Source organism: Tamandua tetradactyla, chromosome 1 (assembly GCF_023851605.1).
Source record: "Tamandua tetradactyla isolate mTamTet1 chromosome 1, mTamTet1.pri, whole genome shotgun sequence".
In the NCBI taxonomy this organism is placed as follows: domain Eukaryota; kingdom Metazoa; phylum Chordata; class Mammalia; order Pilosa; family Myrmecophagidae; genus Tamandua; species Tamandua tetradactyla.
The window spans coordinates 186,312,886-186,336,863 of record NC_135327.1 but is presented as its reverse complement, the minus strand read 5'-3'; the positions used below and the strand labels follow the sequence as shown (position 1 = coordinate 186,336,863).

The 23,978-nt window shown below is 45.1% G+C and overlaps 1 protein-coding gene and 1 long non-coding RNA gene across 7 annotated transcripts in view; one reads left to right on the top strand and one right to left on the bottom strand.

Moving 5' to 3' along the window:
• Positions 1-738: 738 nt before the first annotated feature.
• Positions 739-6,664, bottom strand: LOC143673581 (uncharacterized). The gene is made up of 3 exons (XR_013170467.1): positions 6,524-6,664; positions 2,978-3,055; positions 739-1,253 (listed from the first exon to the last, which is right to left on the bottom strand). It is a non-coding gene; the product is annotated as an uncharacterized LOC143673581 (long non-coding RNA).
• The window catches only part of TRPV6 (transient receptor potential cation channel subfamily V member 6), a 21,188-nt gene continuing 2,735 nt past the window's right edge, over positions 5,526-23,978 (top strand). The window contains exons 1-13 of one of the 6 annotated variants that reach the window (XM_077148243.1): positions 5,526-5,629; positions 8,294-8,608; positions 19,588-19,685; positions 19,848-19,970; positions 20,361-20,498; positions 20,824-20,922; positions 21,073-21,248; positions 21,752-21,898; positions 21,982-22,194; positions 22,513-22,599; positions 22,699-22,775; positions 23,144-23,309; positions 23,621-23,687. In XM_077148243.1, coding sequence (XP_077004358.1) covers positions 8,481-8,608; positions 19,588-19,685; positions 19,848-19,970; positions 20,361-20,498; positions 20,824-20,922; positions 21,073-21,248; positions 21,752-21,898; positions 21,982-22,194; positions 22,513-22,599; positions 22,699-22,775; positions 23,144-23,309; positions 23,621-23,687 — 1,519 coding nt within the window. In that variant the 5' untranslated portion in view covers positions 5,526-5,629; positions 8,294-8,480. Of the gene's footprint in view, positions 5,630-6,740; positions 6,763-7,536; positions 7,591-8,173; positions 8,609-15,617; positions 15,841-19,587; positions 19,686-19,847; positions 19,971-20,360; positions 20,499-20,823; positions 20,923-21,072; positions 21,249-21,751; positions 21,899-21,981; positions 22,195-22,512; positions 22,600-22,698; positions 22,776-23,143; positions 23,310-23,620; positions 23,688-23,978 lie in introns of those variants that run through there. The other 5 variants (XM_077148252.1, XM_077148233.1, XM_077148222.1 and 2 more) reach the window with 5 other exon arrangements.

The window sequence follows — 23,978 nt, the reverse complement described above, 5'->3', positions numbered from 1 at the left end:
AATTCAGGGAAAATTGAGGGTAAGTTGCTGCCATTTCTGGGTACTTCTGGAAAAGGCTAAGGTCACCAGATTGAGTACCTGTTTTTGGAAAAGGGTTTGCTTGTTAATAGCCATGGTCTGATTCGGGATAACAGCTAGCTCCTGTCTCTTGACCCCCAAGCCAATGATTTTCACTCTTTCTCTGGTGGCTTGAGTCCCTTTCCCACACCCGCTGGCTCAAATGGCAACTGGTAGAAACAGCTGGTGACCTGAGCCCAGTGATTGGGGACCCTGCCCCAGAGTCGAGAACTGGGACTCTCACTCCTGCCTTCTCACATTGTTCCCACCCCTATCTTTGGCTTCTGGAACTCTGGGAGTCACCATGGTTTGGAACCTGCACTTGCACCCCACCCAGAACTGCTTGCACCACAGAATCCTGCTGTTGTAGGCAAGAAGATGTATAGAGTGGAAGGATCCCGAGGTCTTCCCGCATGCTTTGTCTGTGGAGCATTTGCTTGTCTGACTCAGAAACAAAGGCACACAGATAAACTGAGAGAGATAAGGGTCCTTTCTTTTTAAAAATATTTTTATTGAGAAATCTTCACACACATGCAGTCCATACAGGATACAATCATTGACTCACAATATCATCACATAGTTGTGTATTCAACACCATAAACATTTTTAGAATATTTGATCATTCCAAAACAGAAAAAAGAAAAAATTCATACATCCCATACCCCTTATCCCTCCCTCTCATTGACCCCTAGTATTTCAATCTACCCAATTTTAACCCCTTATCCCCACTATTGTTTATTTATTTATCGATCCTTATTGTTTTACTCATCTCCCCATACCGTGGATAAAAGAAGAATAAGATACAAGGTTTTCACAATCATATGGTCATATTATAAAAGCTATATAGTTATACAGTTGTCTTCAAGAATCAAGGCTACTAGAATACAGTTTAACAGTTTCAACCACTCCAATATACCAGAAACTAAAATGAAATATCTACATAATGCATAAGAATAACCTCCAGGATAACCTCTAGAAGGTTTGAAATCTCTCAGCCACTGAAATTTTATTCTGTCTCATTTCTCTCTTAAACCTTTGGTTAAGAACTCTTTCTCAATCCCATGATGCCAGATCCTGGTTAATCCTGGGAGTCCTGTTCCATGTTGCCAGGGAGACTTATACCCCTGAGAGTCATTTCCCACGTAGGGGGGGAGGGCAGTAAATTCATCTGTTGAGTTAGCTTAGAGAGGCCACATCTGAACAACAAAAGAGGTTTTCTCAGGGTGACACTTAGAAATAATTACAAGTAGGCTTAGCTTCTCCTTTGCAGGAATAAGTTTCATATGGGCAAACCCCAAGATTAAGGGCTCAGCCTATTGAACTGGTTGTCCCCACTGCTTGCAAAGAATATCAAGAATTCCTCAGAGGCGGAAGTCTAATTTTTCCTCCCTTTTTCCCGGTTCCCTAAGGGGACTTTGCAAATACTTTCTTCTCTTCTGCTGAAATTACTCTGGGATGCACCGAGGCACCACACTAACCTGTATAAACCAACAAAATCTTATGCCCTATTCAAGATTCCATGAAATTATGCTGTTGAAATAAACTGACCATACAAGTTAAATTAGATAATGCACTACCCAAAATATGAATTTTGCACCAAATAAAACATCCCTTCCTTTGGTCTCACACAGAAGTTGAAGTTTTAAAATATGTACCATATCAACCTTTACCCTGTATTCTGATTTACCTTAGTCCTATCCATATCAGCTTCATTCATAGGTCTAGTTGAAGTCTGATTAGTGTTTCAACTTTTTAAACAGTTGCTATATGGGGTACTGCTGACTTTGATAGCTTCAGAGCTCTAATTCAGGGTCTCAGATGTCACATAAATACCTGAAGTTTCAGGGAACTACCCAGTTATACACAAATAGCTCAGTATCTCAGAATTTAGAAATAACCACTACAATTCCTGAATATGACTGCTGTAAGAACTTACACTCTAGGAACCTTTACAATAGGCCCCAACCTGATAACTGATGATCTCAGCTTCAATTTTCCGAGTTTATATATACTAGTTAGTCCATATGAGTGGGGCATTATAATATTTGTCTTTTCATTTCTGACATTTCATTCATCATACAATCCTTAAAGTTCATTCATCTAGCTGCATGCCTCACAGCTTCATGCTTCTTGCTGCTGCCCAGTCACCCGTTGAATGCAAACACTACAGATCCCCCTTCCATCCCTCAGTCATTGTACCCTTAGGCCACCTTCATCCGCTGTGAATCACGACCACTGCTGCCATAAACACCAGTGTGCAAATGTCCATTTGTGTCACCACTGTCAGTTCCTCCAGGTCTATACCTAGCAACGGGGTTGCAGGATCATACGGCAGTCCCACCCCAGCCTTCTGTGGGGCCACCACGCTGCCCTCCAAGAGGCGGCACCTCCCGACAGTGTTCATAGGAACCACCCTACCGATAGTGAATAGGTGCATCTCTTTCTCCACATTGTCTTTAGCCGTTGTTTCTCTTTGTTTATTTTTTTATTTTTTTTGCATAGGCAGGCACTGGGACTCAAACCCAGGTCTCCAGCATGGCAGGCGGGAACTCTGCCACTGTGCTATCGTCGCCCACCCTCTCTCTGTTCATTTTTAAACAGTTTTATTCACACATCATACAGTGATAATGTTCCTTTCTGCTATGAGGATATTTCTAGCTCAGTCCTTTCCTAGGCCTGGGAGGTTATGAGGGCTATTGTGAGGAGGTGAGAGGAGAAGGGACTAGGGGACTATAAGAACTGAAAGCCTTAGTCTTGCAGATGAGGAAACTGAAAGGTAAGTGACTTTCCCCAGGCCCCTGAAGTGATTTCTGGTAAAAAAAAAAAAAAAAAAAGGCAGGGGCGGGAGGAGATTAGAATGCAACTGTCCTGTTTACAAAATGATGTTCTTCGTCTCTCACAGAAGCCAAATCCCACTTACCATATAGTAGGCATATTTGTGAAGCTTCTTGGGGCTGTGAACACTATAATAGCCTCTCTTCCTGGAGAACTTTTGTGTCTGCAAGAGTGAAGATTGGTTCAGGTGTAGTGGGGTAACGGGGATTGGAGGAGAGAGGCAAAGCAGAGGGATCCAGCTTTGGAAGGTGATTTGGGGTTTGGGGAGGAAGAGAGACAAAGAAGGAGGTGGAAAAAAATAGGCCAGAGGGAACACGACAAACAGGAGCAGAGGACTGCCCAGAGAAAAGCTGCAGGCTTTGACACCCTCCTTCCCACCACCAGCAGCTGCGTAGGGGCCATGCTGGGGTTGGAAGTCATTACTGTACCCTGCTGCGGCCACAGGAGAGGGTCAGAATCAGGGCAGAAGCTCTGTATGTCCGCGGGACCCAGCAACTTCCTCTAAACTTTCCGGCCTCATCTTACAAAACCAGCACCCGCTTCTCCTCAGGCCAGTTTTTGCCCCTTCCCTGTCACCTTCCAGACTGGGGATTTGGAAAACAAGATGCTCAAAATCATTGAGAAGGGTGAGCGAAGAGCTACACATTGAGCATGATCTTTTAAGGCTGTACAAACAGTCTTGCATTGCATAAAGTGGAAGGGAGTGGGGAAGGATGAGTGGAGAGCAAGATAAGAACTGGCAGAGGGTGGAAGGAAATGGATAAGAGAGGGGAAGGATACATGTCCAAACATATCCTTTGGGCCTCTGCTAAAAGAAATTTAGCATCTATAGACTATTATGAGATAAAAAAAATAGACACACACTTATCTCATTTGAAAACATTGCTATAATATATTGACTAACTTTGACATAAAATAGACCACATATTAACATGTCAAATAACATGCAAATGCATATTGACCTAGTGAAACTAGGTCATGCTGTTTTTCGTGGTCTCTGCTTTCTCCCCACTGTGTCCTGTTTCCACCACCAACTCAATCCTCCAACCATCTTCCTCTTGGCCCTTTCCTAGCTCTTTTCAAATAAACATGCAGGGTCTGAAGTTTGACTTACAATGTGCAGCCTGGTTTGAGGGTTTAGAAGGGCAGAGGATGGAGAGTTGTATGGAGTGAAGGTGTGGGACGTGAGGATGGAGCTACAATTAGAAAGTGAATGAGAAAAGGGGGTAAAGGACTGAAGTTACATTTTCACTAAAAGTACATGACTTTTCTGCCACGATTTAGATTTCCTGGCCTATGCAAGCTGAAGTGTCATTTTAATCCGCATGTGACATATTTCTTCAGAATCACAGGACGTCTGAGTTGAAAAGGATCTCAGAGGATTTCTAACAGGAACTGCCATTCCAGTTAATGATGCAGCACCTCAGCCTGAAGTTCACCTGACTCCCAGCTGGACACCTGAGCAGTAACCATCCTGCCCTAGGCCAGGGCAGTGTTTGTGCCTGTGTGTGTGAATGGAGTTTGTTTTCACCTGCTGACCTGTCATTTGCTCTTTTGAGGGCTTTATGAGTTTGCACACAAGAGCTCATGAACTCAGTGACTGGGACAAATTCCAAGCCAAGTGAGCAGTCGTTCTGACCTCACTGCCCTGTGCTGGTTCCATCCTCACGGTTCCTTGCCCTATGACCAGACCTGCTCATAACAGGAGAGGAAAGGGGACATCCTTCAAAGGGGCACAGGCAGCAGACATGGAGGACAGAGAAAGCTAGACTGAGAAATAGAGAGGTAGCAATCAAAAAAAAAAAAGAAAGAAATCCAAGGTTCCACCAAGGACAGATTCACATACACACATACATACTAGCACAGAGGCTAACACCAGAGATCAGAGACAGAACACGGAAACAGAGGCAGTACAAGAAGAAAAATAGAGGGAAACATAGGACAGAAAATAAGAAAATGGACAAAGCCAGAAAAATATATTACATTTAAAGTATAATGTATATAGACATATATAAATCAGTGGTTCTCAATGATTTTGCCCCCCAGGGAACACTTGACAATGTCTGTAGACATTTTTGGTTGACACAAGCTTGGGGTGGGGGGTGGGTAAAGTCACCTAGTGAATGGAGCCTAGGAATACTACTAAACATTCAACGATGCATCAATGCATACATAGGATAGTCCCCAAGATAAAGAATTATTTGGCCTAAAATATCAGGAGTGCCCAGTTTGAGAAATCCTGCCCCAAATGCAGAAATCAGCATCAAACAGCTCACATGCCCCCAAACCAGGGCTGTGCTCTGGGTCGGCACGTCCTGACATATGCGCACACATACAATCTTCCTAATTGCCTCCAGCACCTGCTGGGTGCAGCCTTCCGACAGGGCGGTCATACTTTGGTTGACCATTGCCCCCTGGACGACTAAGTTACATCCTGTAGACCTAACTTCTGCCTAGATTTTGAGGCTCAGCGTGAGGCAGAAAGAACTAGAACAACCCCTTTCTGGGCATTCTTGGCCCTTTCCAAGTGAAGTCCCGGTTGCTTCCCCAGTTAGTCCTCCCCTTAGGTCCTTACTAGTTCTCCCCAGGGGCTTGATGTGAAACCATTGTGAGGTCAGAGGTAAACTAGATGTCAGCATCATTGAGTCCACAGACGAGAACACTGAGAGGGACTGTCTTGCCTAAAGTCACAGAAGTCTTCTTCAATTTGCAGCTTAGGCAAGAGGCCTGGGAGAAGGTACAATGGAGAGTCTCACAGAGGGGTGCCAGCAGCGTGCCTGCCCTCCCAGAAATTCCAATCTATGTTTGTATACTCAAGTTCTTGATTCTGGGGTGCAGAACCCATTCTTCCCATGTCTGGAGGTGCTGCCCCAGCTTGTCACGGCATAGGCTTTGGAATGGGGGTGGAAGCCATGCCACTGTTCTCTCAAAAGAAGATGAAATACGGGGAGACTTTCCCGAACTCCCTGTCCTTACCTTCCTACCCCTAGGAACCAGCAATATTGGGAAGGTACAGGGAAAATAGCTTTAAGATGTGTGAGTCTGGGGGTGAAAGGAGAGAGGGCACAAATATTAGTCTTCCTCTATTAGTTGGAAAATGTCACCTACCTCATGGTCTACCTGTCCATTGTCCTTTCACCCACACCCAAGACCGTGACATTGGGTCCAAGAACTGAGAGCACACCGTTGGCCGAAACTTCTATCGGGTAAACTATTCCCTACCTCCCACTCCCATCATGCCTATTTTAAATCTATTCTCAATTTCCATCTGTTGGCTGATCCAGGCAAAGGAAAAACCAGGTGGAGGAAGCTAAGGAAGGAAAAGACAATTGGCAAATGACTCCATCTCCAGTGGCCTTCCTCCTCCCTTTCATAAGTACCTCACTGCCTTACCGCCCCACCCCCACCCCTCGCTGCCACCAACCATGCTCTAAATTGGGGTCTTTGCCTAGAATTAAATGGACAGAGAAGGCGGGGTGGGTGAGCAGTAAATGCTGGTCTAAAGGGCACAAAGTTCCTAGGTTCAAGGTTTAGGTTTTAGCTTTTACCCCTCCACCCTCCACCCTCCACCCTCCACCCTCCACCCTCCACCCTCCACCCTCCACCCTCCACCCTCCACGAACCCACTGACCTGTGAGTGGAGAAAGCAGCCAATTGAACAGCAGTGTTTGCTCAGGGTGCTCAGGCTTGGCCTGGGGCCCAAAAGCAGAACACAAGTAGCTTTCCACCTGGGCCAGTCCTTTACATTGAAGGTGGCCCTTCTATGCTCCACCCACAGAGACACTCCTGCCCTGCATCTAAGCCTCTCTCTCTCCCACTGAACACAGACACACTCTCTCCCTTTTTCCCCTCCCTCATCCCTGGGGACAGGTAGGAACCATCAGAGGCTTGTAAACCAGGGAGCAACCCACATACCCTTGTGAATTTAAACAGCCAGGAGCCCCCTGACGTGCAGTGGGACTTTGGATAAATTAGGGCCTCAGCTTCCTTAAATTTCAATTGCAACAGTTAAATAACAACTTCCCCCTTTTATTGTGTTAGAATTCTACATAGTGGGACAAGAGAAGGCCTGTACTTTATGTCATTATTCTTCCGCCTGGCTTGGCACAAGCCACTTCACCTCTCTGGAATTCTGTTTGCCAGTTGAAAAGAGGGAGTGTGGTAGAGGAGAAAGGGGGCTCCCGAGTCAAGGGGTAGGCTTGAAGCTTTCCTCGGTCACTCACTGGCTATGTGACTGTGAGTGGTTTACTTTTCCCCTTTGAGCTTTGGTTTTTTTTAATCAGTAAAATGCAAATAATAAGACCTCAGAAGTTTGTTGGGCATTTTCAGAAAAAGGCTTTGATATAGGGCCTGGAACATAGTAGGGGGTAAATCAGCATTGCCCCCCTCCCAAAGGTTGCCAAATAAAATATGATATTTGGAACATACACGAAAATTGGTACACATTGTCTATCTGAAATTCAAATATAACCAGGCCATCCTGTATTTTATCTGGCAACCCACCGCATACATATGGTCCTGTGGAGGGAGACTAGAGCTCCAGAGTAGGGGGCTGCAAATTATGGCGAGGGGGCCAAATGCAGCCAGTAGCAGGACTGTATGTCCTGGCCTGTGAGCTAAGAATGTATTTTATATTTTTTAAAGGTTCTAAAAAAGAAAAAACAATACAAGAAGGAGGAAGAGTATGTGCCGGAGACTGTGAGTGGCCTGTAAAGCCTGAAAATATTTATGTTTACTCTCTGGCCTTTTCCAGAAAGTTTGTCCACTTTTGCTCTCAGGAACTGAACATGAGTGAGGGCTGAGAAGAGAGTGGACTGAGAAGAGAGTGATCTGAGAGAAAAAAACCTTCAATATTTATATGCCTATTTTGGACCAGGCAGACTTCTTGCCTTCTAGAGATTAAACTAGAATGGTCAAGAATAGTTAAGTCTCCAGGAGAAAAGTAGGGCAGAGGGACAGAAAGTGAAGGGGGAAAGGGCAGGAGCCTTGAGAAAGGTAATGCTGGGGGGCTTCAGTCCCATGAATTGCCCACCTTGACTCTCTTCCCTGCTTCCCCTCCTCTCTCACTTCCCAGAGCCTCTCAGGCTAGCCTGACATGTCCAGGCCTTTCTATAAAAGGCCACTGGTTGACCCAAAGTCCAGGGAAGGCCTCTCTGATCTCTGGGAAGGCTTCCCCTTTCTTGACTGGCCTGGGGCAGGGGAGAGGGCACTGGTAGAGAAGGAATTGATGCAAGTCTGGGACAGGCAAGCAGGTCTGCAGACCTGTCTCTTTAAATCTCAGGTAATTACAGAGGAGGGAGGGAGTGTCTCCACAGCTCCCGCTCACTTCCAGGAGGGAGCTCCCAACTAAGGAGTGAGTCCCAGTTCCTGCCAAGTGTAACAAACTCCCAACCCTCTCCAGACTATCTGGATAGCTGGAGCTGCCACAGAGGAGACTCCTGCGGAAGCCGGCGGATTTGGACTTGGAGACGGGACCTCTACAGGGAAAGGGCAGGCCGGCCCTTGGAGGGGACAATGTGGCCTCAAGGCTGAGTCCAGACAGGCTGTGGCCTCAGCCTCAGCCCCCCAAGGAGCTGGCCCTCCACTCCATGGGGTGGTCGCTGCCCAAGGAGAAGGGGTTAATTTTCTGGTTAGGGAGCAAGTTCTGCAGATGGCTTCAGAGACACGAGTCATGGGCTCAGCGCCGAGATGAGCAGAACCTGCTGCAACAGAAGAGGTAAGGCTTGGTGCTTCCCTCTCCCCAGCTCGTCCCTCAACCCCTCACCACTCTCTCAGTCCCATCCCTGTTTGGCCGGACAGACTAGGCTCCTAGTCCTGGGCTAGCTCTTAGGGGGCATTTTGTCTCTTGTGCAGGTCTGTGCGGATAGCTTCTCACTGCCTGGATGCCAGGTGGGAGGGGAAGGTACACGGATGGGCACATGTGTTCACTATTTGTAAGATCCAATTCAATTCTGCTAGCCTCTTGTGAGTACTTCCCTAAAGGCAAGGCCCCTTGCTAGACCTTCCATAGCATCACAGACCCCCCACCCAAGAGGTGCTGAGGAGTGGGAATGACGCCTTCTATATCTCTTCTCTCCCTGTCCCTGGAACAGTCTCTCTGGGAGAAACACAGTGAATATATGTATGTGTGTGGGAATGAATGAAGCAGAGAAGAAACTACAGACACTTGTTGCTATAAAACAAGACACATGTGATAATGATTATGATTCCTATTGATTTATCTCCTCAGACACTGATCCAGGCCCACACTCTGGGTGGGGAGATACAAAGACAAGCCCTGGACTGGCACCTGGAGGAGTTTCTCACTCTTTTCGGTGGTGGTGGTGGGAATGAGAAACATTAGCAACAGACCAAAATGCCAGATGTGTAGAACCATTGTTATTCCAGACTGGGGAATTCAAGCAGCCATAGAGTTTGAGCCCCAAAGAAATCTCATATGTCACTTCTAGCCCTTGAAAATGTCCCTAAATTCAGTTGACGGTACACCCCCTGCCCCTCAGAGCAGCTTAAACTTAGGAATTAAAAAGAAGGGGCAATGAGGAAACTTGAGGCTCTCTCCATGGGTGGTCTCCCTCCAAGTTCTCTAGTGGATTTCCCCACGCAGGTGGCTGGGCAATCTAGAAGGAAGTCTTCCACGTTGGGGCTTTCCCTGGGCCTCTAAGAAGGCAAATAATAGGTCTATTCACCGGGAAGAGTCTGAAGTCTTTGTGTCCTAGGGTCTTTCTTCAACTCTAGCAGCAGGAAACTGTCTTAGCCTTACCGGGAGGCTGGGGCTTGCATGGAGTCCTGGTGTCTGTTCTTTTGCTAAAGGATTCTGAGCTAAGGATGTGCTTCTTCTCTGAGTTTTGGCATCCCCTCTTGCACACCAGCCACCTACCTCTCTCCCCCCAGGCCTGGGAGGGTGGGAGCTAGAGTACATGTTTGGATGATGACATCTTGGGGTAACAGTGGTATTATTGTTAGAGAACAGGCCATGAGTGGTTCCACTGATCCCCTTCCCACTCTTAGGACCCTGGGGCTGGGGGAGCCATGCACAGTGCACAAGAAGGCCTAAGGGTCTGGAAGGTGTGGTGGAGGTTCTATGGGGAGGCTCTATGTGAAAGTGAAGACAGGAAAGGACCTGGGACTGGAGCACACAGTTTAGGATGCCTGGTTCCTGTCTTAGCCTACTGAGAATGGGCAGTTTCTGGCCTCCATTTCTCCTTGAGGCCCACCAATGTTCTTTTCTGCAGCCCAGGGGTAGGAAGGTCTGACATCACCATTTAGAGACTCCTTCTCCATCCCCTGACTCCCTGGTCTGCTTCCATAGTTTCTTGGCCCTTTTCTTTCGGGGCAACAGGTGCCTGGAGTATCAATTACCCTTTCAGTGGATATTACCCAGAAGGACACAAATTGCCTGAAAGAGAATTTTCTAGTCAACCAGACAAAGGAAAGACATGCAGGCAACTAGATAAACATGGAGCAAAAAGAACAGTACAGACAGGTGAGGAGATAAGCTGATGGAAGAATGAGAAAATAATGTTTTGAGAACCAGACACTACTAGTTATCTTCCCTTACATTGTCTCATATAATCTCAGGGGAGGTAGGTGCTATTATCACCTTATGAATGAGGCAGGCCCAGACCTAGTAAATGGTGAAGTCAGAATTTATGACAGAGGCTCAGAGGGGGACTTCAGGTGAGATACCAGTGGGATTCTATAGGGATGAGGATGGCCCAACGAGAAGGGAAGGTTTAAGTCTCTTCAAGATGATCAGGAACTCAAAGTTCCTCTCACTATGGTAGACTTTCCTTATACCTTAGTCACACAAACCTTCTGTTTAAATCTACCTTGTTAGGTTACCAACTGAACTCTAAACTTAAATTTTTCTTATTTCCTGATAGTCAACTTATTAAACATTTATTAAACATAGGGACTTCCACTAGATTTGCAGAAAATGAATGTGACACATCCCCTGTTCTCAAGGAGCTCATACTCTCTTGAGCAAAATTTAGCAATATGCATATAGGTGGATTAGAAGTGAGCTTGGGGGATGTCATAAGGAGGGTATAAACAAAGTGTGATAGGAACTTAGGGGAAGAAGCTGATGGGGGCATTCTGGGCAACTTCATAAAAACTCTTGACCTGACATCTCTCTCCATGCTAGTGCCTTCTCTCTCGGAGTAGCTTCATGAGAAGGTAGTATCTGTGGTCAGATACTATTATAAATAGATGTAAAAAAGTAAGTTATGGAATTCTCCAATATGTTATGTCTTCTCTGCTTCACTTACTAGGTGCATACACACATGCTAACTTGCATGCACAGATGTCTACGTACATGCATAAAAGGAATGGCAGAGATTAGAAAGGTGGCCAGATTCCAAGTTTCTAAACAGCCGCTCTTGCCAGAGCTTTGGCTTCCTTGTCCCACCTCCAAGAACCTGAACTGGAGGGAGTTGGCCTCAGGAGTGCCCAACTGATGACATCTCCCCACACATGACTCTTCTCTCCTTTATATGTGGTCACTGACCCGGGCCTCCCCACCCCCAACCCTGAAAAAAAAATTGGGAAGAGCCATAAAACCAGAACTACTACATAATTTAGTGGTAAAAGCCAGAAGATGGGTTCTCAGATGAGAATTCTGTCTTTGACACTCTGTGTTATCATCTGACAATAATTTGGCTATGCTCCCTCAGTTTCCTTTTCTAAAAAAATGGGAAATCTTTTCACCGAATATTATGGGGTTTTCAAGATCAAAGCAGTAAATGAGATGCTGCTTTGGGACCTGTAAAGCAAATTCAACAAATGGGATTGTGTGATAAAACAACAATAAAAAGGCAATTCCCGGTGATGGCAGAAATCAGGACTGTAAATTTCCTCCTAAAACAGTGTATTTACCTGGGACCCACGCTCTGAACTACCATACTGTGTACCCCCCACTTCCCATATGGTACGCTGTGCTAAGTTATGTCCTTGCCGAGAGGCCATGGGGAAACATGCATGCGGACACAGTCACCTTTGTCTCATCTAACCCCACTTCAAATCCTGGTTAGCATAGAGAACAAGGACAGAGAAGCACAGTAAATGGGATACTAGGTCCAGTTCCTTCTCTGACCTGCTTGGGTAAGTCACTTCAGGGACCCAGTCCTCTTTACCCATCTATTAAATACATAGATTAGATTAAATTTCAGGGTTCTTTAAAGCTCCAAAATTCTCATTTGAACTCTCCTCAAGACTCTATTGACCCTGACTTGTTGCTCAGCAACCACATCCAAAACTTCACCCCGGCAATTTGCACAAATGTGCACACAGAGAAGTATATACCCACAATAAGTGAGGAAGAGCAGAGAGAGTGGAGCAGAGGGCAACAGGAAGAATGGAAGTCAGAAATCCTCACTTGTGGGGGTCCAGAGGGAATCCTGAGGGAGAGATCGTTGATATGTTTACTCAGCAAAAAATATGTGCTAGGTTTTGTGCCAGGAACCAGATAGTAGGGTTTTGTTCAGGCTAATCGTAATTCAATTTTACAATTTAGTCCAGTAAATATAGCATACTAAAACTGGGAAACACCTTTCATATAATTTCCGATTTGTTCTATAATAAAAAGGCTTCACCCATTTGTTGCCCCTTTAGTTAAATATTAATGATCTGTAAACAAACATGTACAGGGAATTTTAAATTCTTCTTAATGGAAAGAATCCTTTTTAAATTGACAATGAATAATTCTATCTCTAAATCAGGGTTTCCTCCCGTTGGCACTATTGACATTTTGGGCAGGAGACTTCTTTGTTGGGAGAAGCTGTTCTGTGTAGGGTGTTGAGCATCATCCATTGCCTTTCACCTACTAGATGTCAGCAGAACTCCCTTCCCTTGGTAGGAGGGTGACAGCCTCTGCCTGAGGACCACTGTTTAATCACTGTTTGCAGATAAGACATTTTGCTAGTAATGTTAAGTGTTCTGCTGAATAAAGTAAAATTTTCCCTGGAAGAGATAAAATCCAATCATTCTCATAGGAAGATACCTTACCAGCACCCCTTCCTCCCATCCTAGGCAAGTATCTGGCAGGAGCCTGGGAAAGGTGTGTGGGATTTCGCCCAGATCTAAATTTCTCTGATGGGCCGCTATTGGAGAAACAAGCCACTTGAAAGCACAAGGATTTTCAGATATGTCTGATCTTTGCTTTCTTTAATGGGGCTCAGGGGTAGCCCTGTGTTTAGGGGTCTGCCTTGCTGCCAAGAATGTGAGCTAGGACTTTCTCTGCTGCCCTCTTGTGGCCTGCTATTACTATTGCAAGTAATTGATCTGCCTGAATCCTTCAGAACCCATCTAGGCATCCTCTCTCCTTTCACTGGATTCTGGTGTTTGGCAACCAGAGGAGGCTAGTTCTCTATAACCTTACTGGGGTGGGTCATAAGATTGTTCTTCACTCTACAATGTGGTCTGGCTGAGGTTGCCAGGTAATACAGGCCATTCACTTAAATTTCAGATAAGTGACAAATAAGTTGTTAATATAATTATGCCTCAAATGCTATGTGGACCATACTCGTACTAAAAATAATTACTTGCTGTTTGTCTAAAATTCAAGATTAACATCACAGACACACATATATATATGTATATATATATTATATGCTGTATGACAGGGATCACATTTCATTCTTTTTCCAAGTGAGTATCCGCTATTGCAGCACCATTTTGTTGAATTTTTGTTTGGTTAGTTTTTGTTTGTTTTGGGAAGTGCGACGGGCCGGGAATCGAACCCATGTCTCCTGTATGTCAGGCGAGAATTCTACCACTGAACTACCCTTGCATCGCCTATATTTTTTAATTACTTATTTTGTATTGATATCTATTCACATACTATGTAATCATCCAAGTGTACAATACTGGTTCACAGTATCATCATGCAGCTGTGCATTTATCACCACAATTTTTTTTCTTTTTTGTGAAAAATAACATATAAACAAAAAAGCAAATTTCAAAGCACTTCGCAACAGTTATTTGTAGAACAGATTTCAGAGTTTGTTATGGGTTACAATTCCACAATTTTTGGTTTTTACTTCTAGCTGCTCAGGATACTGGAGTACTGGAGACTAAAAGAAATATCAGTATAATGATTCAACAATCATACTCATTTGTTAACCCTACCTTTTCTGTATAATTCCATCATCACCTTTGATCTTTCTCACACTCTTTAGGGGTATTTAGGCTAAGGCCATTCTAACTTTTTCATGTTGAAAGGGGCTGCCAATAATATGGGTCAGGGGGATGGAATTATCTGATGTACTGGAGAGGCTGGGCCCTCTGTCTTTCAGGACTTAACTGGTCCAGGGACTCATCTGGAGGTTGTAGGTTTCTGGAAAGTTACCCTAGTGCATGGAATTTTTGTAGAATCTTATATAATGCCCTAGGTGTTCTTTAGGATTGGCTGGGATAGTTTCAGTTGGGGTTTGGCAAGTTATGATGGGTAACAATGTCTAACTGAAGCTTGTGTAACAGTGACCTCCAGAGTAGCCTCTCGACTCTATTTGAACTCTCTCAGCCACTGATACCTTATTTGTAACACAACATCCTGTATTTTCATTTGTTAAATCTGACAACCATAGGCTGGACCATGACTCCTTGTCCTTTCCAGATTTACTAAGCAGTCAACAGAGGCAAGAAAAGGAATACATAGGAAATGGAGGTTTGTGGGGACATTTACAGGCTTCACAAACGTTTAGGGACCAAAAGGAAAAGTTTTGGGCCTGCCATTGATACCTCTTGGAGAGCAAAGCGCTGGCATCCTGACTTGGGACTCCTTGGTTTCATTTCTAGTCTTGCCATTAATCTTTCACATATTTAGTCAAAATGGGGCACAAAATCTAAAGACAGTTGGAGTAGGACAGAGAAAGTCTACAAAGACGAGTAAATGAAAAAGTGACTGATCTCTGCACTCAAATATTCATAGTGTAGAGGAAAAGGTAGAGTAATTATAATACATACTGAAAAATGCTAAAACAATATAAGGCTAAAGCAGAAGGTGAAAAAACTTCTTGGGGAGGGTGAGGGTGTATGTTGGGGAAAGTTTTATTTGTTGTTGTTTGTTTTTTCTTTATTCCAGCACTGACTTTGGAATATCTATGTGTGTGTGTGTTGAGGTGGGGGGGAAGGGATTGGGCAAATTGTTGGAAAGGTAGCGACAGTGGTAAGGGGTGTGTGTGTATAAAACTTGTTTTGCAGCTGTGTTTGCATTTCAAGCATATCGTTTATACTTAGATTTTATGTTTGCTTAAATTTGGCTTGGGGGAGCTGATTTAGATCATAGCAGGGACAATAAAGTCAAACTACCTTTTGGCACAGCCACTGATTCATTCATTCTACATATATGTTTAGTGAGTGTCTACTGTATGCTAGGCATATACCCAGGCATAGAGAATACAGAATATACAATGGATATTTGATTGGGGTGGGGGAGTTGGCTTCTAGGTGGAAAAAGGACTACAGACCCAGGTATAGGAAGAATGTGTACTCTGGGGTGGTGAAACCTGAATGCTGGGTATAGGGAGTAAGTAGGAAGAGGAGTCTTGCTAATTTGAAACTGTTATGTACCCCAGAAAAGTCATTTTCTTTCTATCCTGATCTAGTCTTGTTGGAGACCTATTATTCAGGGTGGAATCTTTGATTAGATTGTTACCATGGAAAGTGACCCACTCAGTTGTGGGTGTGGCCTTGGTTAGTTGCAGATGTGACTGTACCCTTTCTAGGTGGATCTTGACTACTTTACTGGAGACCTTTAAAAGAGGGAGACACTTTGGAGAAAGCTCAGTTGCTTCTGAGTTGATGTAGATGCAAACATTTCGAGATGCTTGGACTGCCAACAGAAAGAGCTGACACAGACAGAGATGCTTGGAAATACAGAAGCCCTAGGAGACACCAGGAGCTGGGAGAGCCAACAAAAACTTGCCATGTGACAAACATTGAGTCAAGGTATCTTTATCTGGATGCCTTAGTTTTGACATTTTTATGGCCTTAAAACTGTAAACATGGAACTTAATAAATCCTCTTTATAAAAGCCAACCCATTTTTGGTATATTGCATTCCAGCCACCTTAGCAAACTAAAACAGAAATTGGTAGCAGAGAAGTGGGTTGCTGTGGTTTGCAAATACCAAACATGTTGGTATGGCTTTTTACATGGAAAAGGGGAAGCTTCTGGAAGAACTGTGAAGAGGTGAATAAGAAAGGCCTGGATTGCTTTGAAAAGACTGTTAGTAGAAATATGGATGCTAAATGTTCTTTCAATGAGGCTTTAGACTGAAATGATGCATGTATTTTTGCAAACAGGAAGGAAGATAATCCTTGTTTTAAATTGGGAGAGAATTTGCAAAATTGACTGCTGGTGTTGCAAGGAAGACAGAATTTACCAGTGATGAGCTAGAGTACTTATCTGAGGAGATTTCCAAAATCAATGTGGAAAATGTAGCCTGGTTTCTCCTTGCAGCTTATAGTGAAATACAACAGGAAAGGGATAAACTGAGAACTAAACTCTTAGGTATAAAGAAATTGATAATCTGGAAAATTCTGGGCTTCCAGAAAGTGAGACCCCAGAGAACGCCCATGTGAGGATTTAACCAAACATGGAACAGTCAGCTATTAAAGGACAAGCCAGGACTGGAGACAGAGTCATACATAAGGGATTTGTGGAAAGTCCTATTATCTGATGGTTATGATTCCTGCACACTAAATAGAAAACCAGCAAGTGTATTGCAGGATCTGTGTAAATGAAACTACTGACAGTCTTAACTAAAAGGGACAGAAAAGGGACAATTTGAAGGGAAAATGACTTCAGAGACATAACCATGGAAGCTAAGGTCTGGAGGCAGGAAATCTTGGGCCAGGAGAGTGGACCTATCCAAATACTTAGAGAGGATGAGTTTGCCCCAGAAGCAGAGAGTGGGCCTTCCGCTTCATTGGTCAGAAAGAGTTTTGCTGCCTCAGGCCTCAGAGAGGGTGGAGTACATTCCTTGAGGTCTGGGGAGAGTCTTGCTGCTGCTACTATTCTGAGGGGGTTGAGCATGTGCCCCAGAGATGGAAGAGATTCTGGACACTGCCCTGATATTTGGAGAGTGTGGAGCCAAGAAAAAGGTGGTCTCCCCAAATTTTCCCAGTTTTACAAACCTCACCCCAGCATTTAGAGAGAACAGAGCCACTGCATCCCAGAAGAACCATTTTCTTTCAATCTTGATTCAATCTTGTGGTGCCAGACCTATTGTTCAGGGTGGAACCTTTGATTAGATTGTTTCCATGAAGATTGACCTACTCAACTGTGGATGTGGATTTTTTATTAAACGGAGATGTGACTCTGCCCACTCAAGGTGGGTCTGGATTATTTTACTAGAGTCCTTCAAAGGGGGAGACATTTGGGAGAAAGCACAGTTGCTTCAGAGCCAACATAAATACAGACATTTTAAGATACTTGGAGTGCTGACAGAGAGAGCAGACAGAGACATTTGGAAATGCAGAAGCACTAGGAGATACCAGGAGCTCAGAGCTGACAGAAAATTGATAGGAACCACAGCCCAGTAGACATCACTATGTGCCTTTCCATGAGATGCTAAACTAGGAGATGGAACCCAGGGTTTTGCCCCAAAGCAGCTAAGTCAGGCCCCACAGATACCTAAAGAGAAAGCTATTAGAATCAGAAGCTGGAAGCAGTGGAACCAGGAATAAGGACCAGCAGATACCAGTCACTGCCTTCCTAAGCGACAGACATCAGCTTTCTTCTTGAGTCAAGGTATCTTTTTCTGGATGCTTTAGTTTGGACATTTTTATGGTGTTAGAGCAGTAAACTTTTAACTTAATAAATCCCCTTATAAAAGCCCACCCATTTCTGGTATATTGCATTCTGACAGCTTTAACAAACCAAAACAGGGGAAAAAGCAGAAAAGTAATTGCACAAAGACTGTAAAGAATCTCTTGTTCCTTATCTTTGGGCATTGAAGGACCTATAGGCCTTTTGTAAACTGAGAACTACTATAATTGCATCTGCCATTTAGAAAGATTATCTTGATGGCATTGTGATTAGCTGTAGGTAAAACATAAGAAAACTAATTAGGAGAATATTTTGCTAATTTCTGACAAGAGAATGAGGGCATGAATACGTGAAGGTTAGCAGGGATAAGGGGAGAGGGATTGAATGGAAAGAGAACTTTGGATACTGAATCATCAGGCTTGGTGTCCACCTGTATGGAGGAATGGGCGGAGCTGGGGTTACCATTAGGGAAAATGTGTAAATTTTCTGCTCTTCTGATCTTTCTCCCACCCCCAACTCTTGTAGTAGATTTCTTACCATTGTTTGTGCTTCTCTTTGTGAGCTCTTGTCTATGTTTATCTGTATGTCACATAGTTAGCCATCTATGGATAGAGTTATTTCATGCATTACCATAGAAAGACCAAATGGCTCTGGGCTAAGAGTAAAAGTTGAACAAAAGGGATCCCATATGTCTTAGTTGGGTTAAGCTCTGATTAAAAAAAGTTTTTAGTTCATGGTAGGAATAAGACTAAAGTGATGATTTGAGGGAAGGCAGAGAAGACAACTTTGCTTAAAATGAGAGAAAAACAGATGAAAAGTGGGAACAGAATATAATCAATTTGGAGACTGGGAAAAAAAGGATCCTTAATTCCAGAATTGGATAAATGCAAAGAAGTTCGAAGAGTGGAATGGACACATCCACATTGATGAAATTCAATGAATAACCCTTCTATATTAGATTCTCTGGCTTCTCTGCATCTGTCATTATTAGTCATAGTGTGTATCTTCATAGGTGCTGATGGTTAAAATAAAGTAGCATCTAAAGCCCTGTAGACAGCTGGTTTGAAAACACTGGAGATCACTGTTTCCTTTTTAATGTGTGCTGGTTGAAAATGGACATTAAGCCTACCACTGAGTTATTACTACAGATATTTCTCATGCAGAGATCACACTCAACTAACAAGTGGATTGAGTGGTGCTTTTCAAACTTTAATATGCATAAGAATAAGATGATGATCTTATGACATTGCAGATTCTGATTCACTCAGTCCAAGGGTGGGCCTGAGAGTCTATATTTCTCATAACCTCTCATGTGAGGCTGCTGTGAACCAGTCAAGCTTGACTGAGCCTTGAAAAGGTTGTTATACAAGAGAAAGTGCAGGGATCCAAGGGCTCTGCTAAGAAGGTCTAACAGGCAGAGCATCATGCACAGGAGAGAATGTACAAGCCTCTTCCTATTCACTTCTCCAGACGTGAAATGGTGGCAGTTAGACCAAACAAGGGCAATCTCAGGACCATCTCAGGATACCTACAGAGGCTAAAGCAGGGTTATACAGAGTCAAATAGGTCAGGAGGTGAATGAGTTTAAGTAAAACCCTTTCCTTCCATATCCTAGTATAAACAGATAATATATTCACAGGCATATTCTATCCTCAGCACCCGGGTAGATAGGAAACAAGTCACTGATGTTCTCCCATGCAAGCTAAATGGATAAAAAGTTGTTTGGGGTTAATTAACTGGTTAGGAGAAAAGAGGTCAAGCAACGCTTCGCACTGTAATGGTCTCACTTCCCTAAGTCAGGGATCTTGGGGTTCATTGCTCTGCATGTGCATATGTTTGCAGATGATAGACCAAAGCCATCACCCCTCGCTTCACTACTGGGCATGCTCGCAATTGATACATTTCTTACCCCTTTTCTTTTTAGGATCTGGGAGTCTCCTTTCCTTCTAGCTGCCAAAGAGAACAACATCCAGGCTCTGACCAAGCTGCTCAGATATGAGGCCTGTGAGGTGCACCAGAGAGGTGAGAGGCAGACTCCTCAGCAACCATCCCTTTCTGGTTCAGCCCCACCCAGGTGGCTCCCAGCAGTTCCTAGGACCTTGTGTGATGGGCCCTTGCATCTGTATTGTCCCCATTCTTATGCCCCAGAGAAGCCATATGACTCTTTTTTTCTGTGAATGCCAGGAGCAATGGGGGAGACAGCACTGCACATAGCTGCCCTCTATGACAACCTGGAGGCTGCCATGGTGTTGATGGAGGCGGCCCCGGAGCTGGTCTTTGAGCCCATGACATCTGAGCTGTATGAGGGTGAGGGGCCATGGGGCCCAGAATGGAGGGAAGGGGTGACCTGATGGACATTAGAGTAATGAAAATTTCAAGTCATTCCATGTATGGTTGATTTGGGAAATCAAAGAGGCACTCTGTACCTCCCTACTCTATTCTCTTCTCCATCCCATTTCTTCCCCATCAATCATAACTGCACATCATCAGAATACCTGCCTACCTGAAATACTGAGGAAAGAGAAAAAGGGAAGAGATGGGCAGAATCTGGATGCCCTGTGAACCCTACTAGATCCAAGTGCTCCCTGGCCTCCTTCTTAGGCTGCCCTGAAGCAGAGAACCATGAGTAGATTTGGCAGAGAGCCCCTGTAGGATGCTGGGAACAGACCCCATGATTGATGGCTCTCTCTGGGCCAGGTCAGACTGCACTGCACATAGCTATCGTGAACCAGAATGTGAACTTGGTGCGAGCCCTGCTTGCCCGTGGAGCCAGTGTCTCTGCAAGAGCTACAGGAGTGGCCTTCCGCCGCAGTCCCTGCAACCTCATCTACTTTGGTGAGACCCAAGGCCAGGGTGGGGAAAAAGATAGATCTTGGATAAGGGAAGGTGGAGAAGAAGGCAAGAGAAAAGGAAGATTGGGGTAGGACTGAGGGAGGGTGCGATGAAGAAAGCCCTGCCCTCAGCGTCATCGGGTCAGTATTCTGGGAGTGGTCAGCTCCTCTAGCACTTAAGGCTAGAGGCCAATTTCTCCCTCCCTCTGCTTCTGCTCAACAAGTACCCCTGAGCCCAGATCTGAGTCATAGAGGAAGGAGGAAGTAGTCAGGTGGGGGAATGCCCATTCATCCTGCTCTCTCATACCTTGGATTCCTCTGTACTCCAGGGGAGCATCCTTTGTCCTTTGCTGCCTGTGTGGGCAATGAGGAGATTGTGCGGCTGCTCATTGAACATGGAGCGGATATCCGAGCCCAGGATTCCCTAGGTAATTTCTGGGGAAAGGACAAGAAGGTGGGATCCTGGAGGGGTATAAGGGGAAGAGCAGGGACACCCCCCTACAGACGACAGGATGGGACTGGGAAACATAGGGGGCTTTAGGCCAGTGACGACATAACATCCCGTGTCCTCCCCCCAGGAAACACAGTGTTGCATATCCTCATCCTGCAGCCTAACAAGACCTTTGCCTGTCATATGTACAACTTGTTGCTGTCCTATGATGGGCGTAAGGACCACCTGAAGTCCCTGGACCTCGTGCTTAATCACCAGGGTCTCACCCCCTTCAAGCTGGCTGGAGTAGAGGGCAACACCGTGGTGAGGGACACATTTCTAATCCCTAAGTGTCTTTCCAATGACCCTCATCTTACACAGCTGGCCATAGGAGAAAACAGACGTGAACCCGCTTCACTGACTTTTAAGTCCCACTGCCATCCTAAATAGAATTTCTCTCTAGCTCCTTTCTCTCCTGTTCTCTAACTATCCCTTTCTTCTAACTTTCTCTCCCCTGAGGTGTTGCAGGTTTATAGAGTCTAGATCCCTCTCTGGGATTGTCTGTAATACCCAGGTCCACCTGCCTATTCAGCCAGCAGAGCACCAGCCCTCCAGCCTCTGATCACCCCTTCCAAGCTCTAGAGGTGAAAGGGAGAAGTGCTAGGTCAGTGTGAAGATGGGTCCTTCTGCCCACCAAAAATTGATTTAAGTGAAGAATGAAGAGCAACCTAATAGTCACTCCCTTGGCTCCTAAACATGCTTCCCACCCACACTCTTGTGTGTGCTCTCTTTGGTTACCTGAGGTGACTTATCTTCATCTTCCTTAGATGTTCCAACACCTGATGCAGAAGCGGAAACACATACAGTGGACATATGGTCCTCTGACCTCTACCCTCTATGATCTCACGGAGATTGACTCCTCAGGGGATGAGCAATCCCTACTGGAACTTATTGTTACCACAAAGAAGCGAGAGGTAGGGGGTCTTCATGGCAGGGAGCAGCTGGTAAGGGATGTTTGAGTCTCTGTCCTGCTTGCTTTATTCTTTTTCTGCTTCAGGCTCGCCAAATCCTGGACCAGACGCCAGTGAAGGAGCTGGTGAGCCTCAAGTGGAAGAGATATGGACGTCCATACTTTTGTATGTTGGCTACCATATATGTACTATACATCATCTGCTTCACCATGTGCTGTGTCTACCGCCCTCTCAAGCCCAGGACCAGTAATAACACTGACCCCAGAGACAAGACACTCTACCAGCAGAAGCGACTTCAGGTGAAACCCTAGAAGCAGCAGAACATTGGGGCAGGATTCAGCTCTCTGCCCTTTCTCTAATATGTATCACTTTCCTGCCCTTAAATCCACATTCCTCCCTTACCCCAGGTTTATACTTGGGTACAAACTCAAAATGCACACAAAGAAACACATTTACCCTTTTACTCTAAGGCCCAAAACTGAAAAGACCCAAACTTAGTAAGTTAAAAGTAACTTGACTGTGCTGGGGACTCCTGGGCAAAGGACACTGATTTACAAGACCACATAGTGCATTTGCATGTCATCCCTGAGTGCTCTGACCATCCTCTCTCCTCTCAGGAGGCCTATGTGACCCCCGGGGATGACATCCGACTGGTGGGAGAAATGGTGACAGTCATTGGGGCTGTGATAATTCTGCTTGTGGAGGTGAGGTATAGATGGGATCTTGGGTAAGGCTGTCTGCCCAAGGGATACAGCCTCAGCTCCAAAACACAAGTATCTTTCTGTCTCCCTGCCTTTCTCTAGATTTCAGATATCTTCAGGGTTGGGGTCACTCGCTTCTTTGGACAGACCATCCTTGGGGGGCCATTCCATGTCCTCATGTGAGTGTCCTTCCTCTCACCCTCACCCCTACCCTCACTAGTACTCCAATTTCACACCCTGGATTTTTTTTTTTTTAACATGGGCAGGCACCGGGAATCGAACCCGGGTCCTCTGGCATGGCAGGCAAGCCTTCTTGCCTGCTGAGCCACTGTGGCCCATCCACTCCCTGGATTTTTTACCTCTAGAAAACCTTAACTTCAGAGGTCCCTTTCCAGAGATGTGTATGTGTGTGTCTGCATGTCCCTGTGTTTTGTGTTTATACAGGTTGAATTTGAGTGCCTGAGTACTCTATCAGTTATGCACTCTTATGGCTGGATTCCCAGGATAATCCCAACCCCCTTCACACTCCCCTTCTTACTCCCCCCAGGATCACCTATGCTTGCATGGTACTGGTGACCATGGTAATGCGGCTCACCAACGCCAATGGGGAGGTGGTACCCATGTCCTTTGCCCTGGTGCTGGGCTGGTGCAATGTCATGTACTTTGCTCGAGGATTCCAGATGCTGGGGCCCTTTACCATCATGATCCAGAAGGTTTGTGCCTCCTCCCACCCCAAGTTTACTAAGTCCTCAGCCACATGACCTTTGCTACCAGAGAAAGGTTCTAGAGTAGGAGTGAGCAAACTCTTTGTGTGAAGTAGATACTTTAGGATTTATGGAACACACATAGTCTCTGTTCCTTTCCCTTCTCCCCCTCCTTCACAATCTTTTACTATTTGGTCTTCAGGCTATAGTTTGACAGTCTTTTTCTAGAGGATGGAGCATTGAGACATGTTAGAGGCTAGAGGGTACAATTGCTCCGAGACAGGTGTGTAGATGTTCTCCCTCCTTCCTCCTTTCTCTAGATGATTTTTGGAGACCTGATGCGATTCTGTTGGCTGATGGCTGTGGTTATCCTGGGCTTTGCCTCAGGTAAACAATCAGTACAGGATGGGGGCCATGGGGGCAAGATCCTGGAAGAAACTATAAAGCACTAAAATGCTACTAGATAAAGAGCAGGCAGTGCTCTTTATGTTAAAGAGGACGGGATGTTAGAATCCTGAGGGGACAGAAAATTGGGAGAGTTGGCCCTTAGGTTCAGGAAGATAAGCCTTCTGGAAAATAAGAGAAATTAAGACCACCAAGTATAAAGTATGGGAAGCTTGGGGGATAATATTAGAGGGTAATAGGATTGAAATGGGCAGCAAAGGGCTGGTTGTCCAC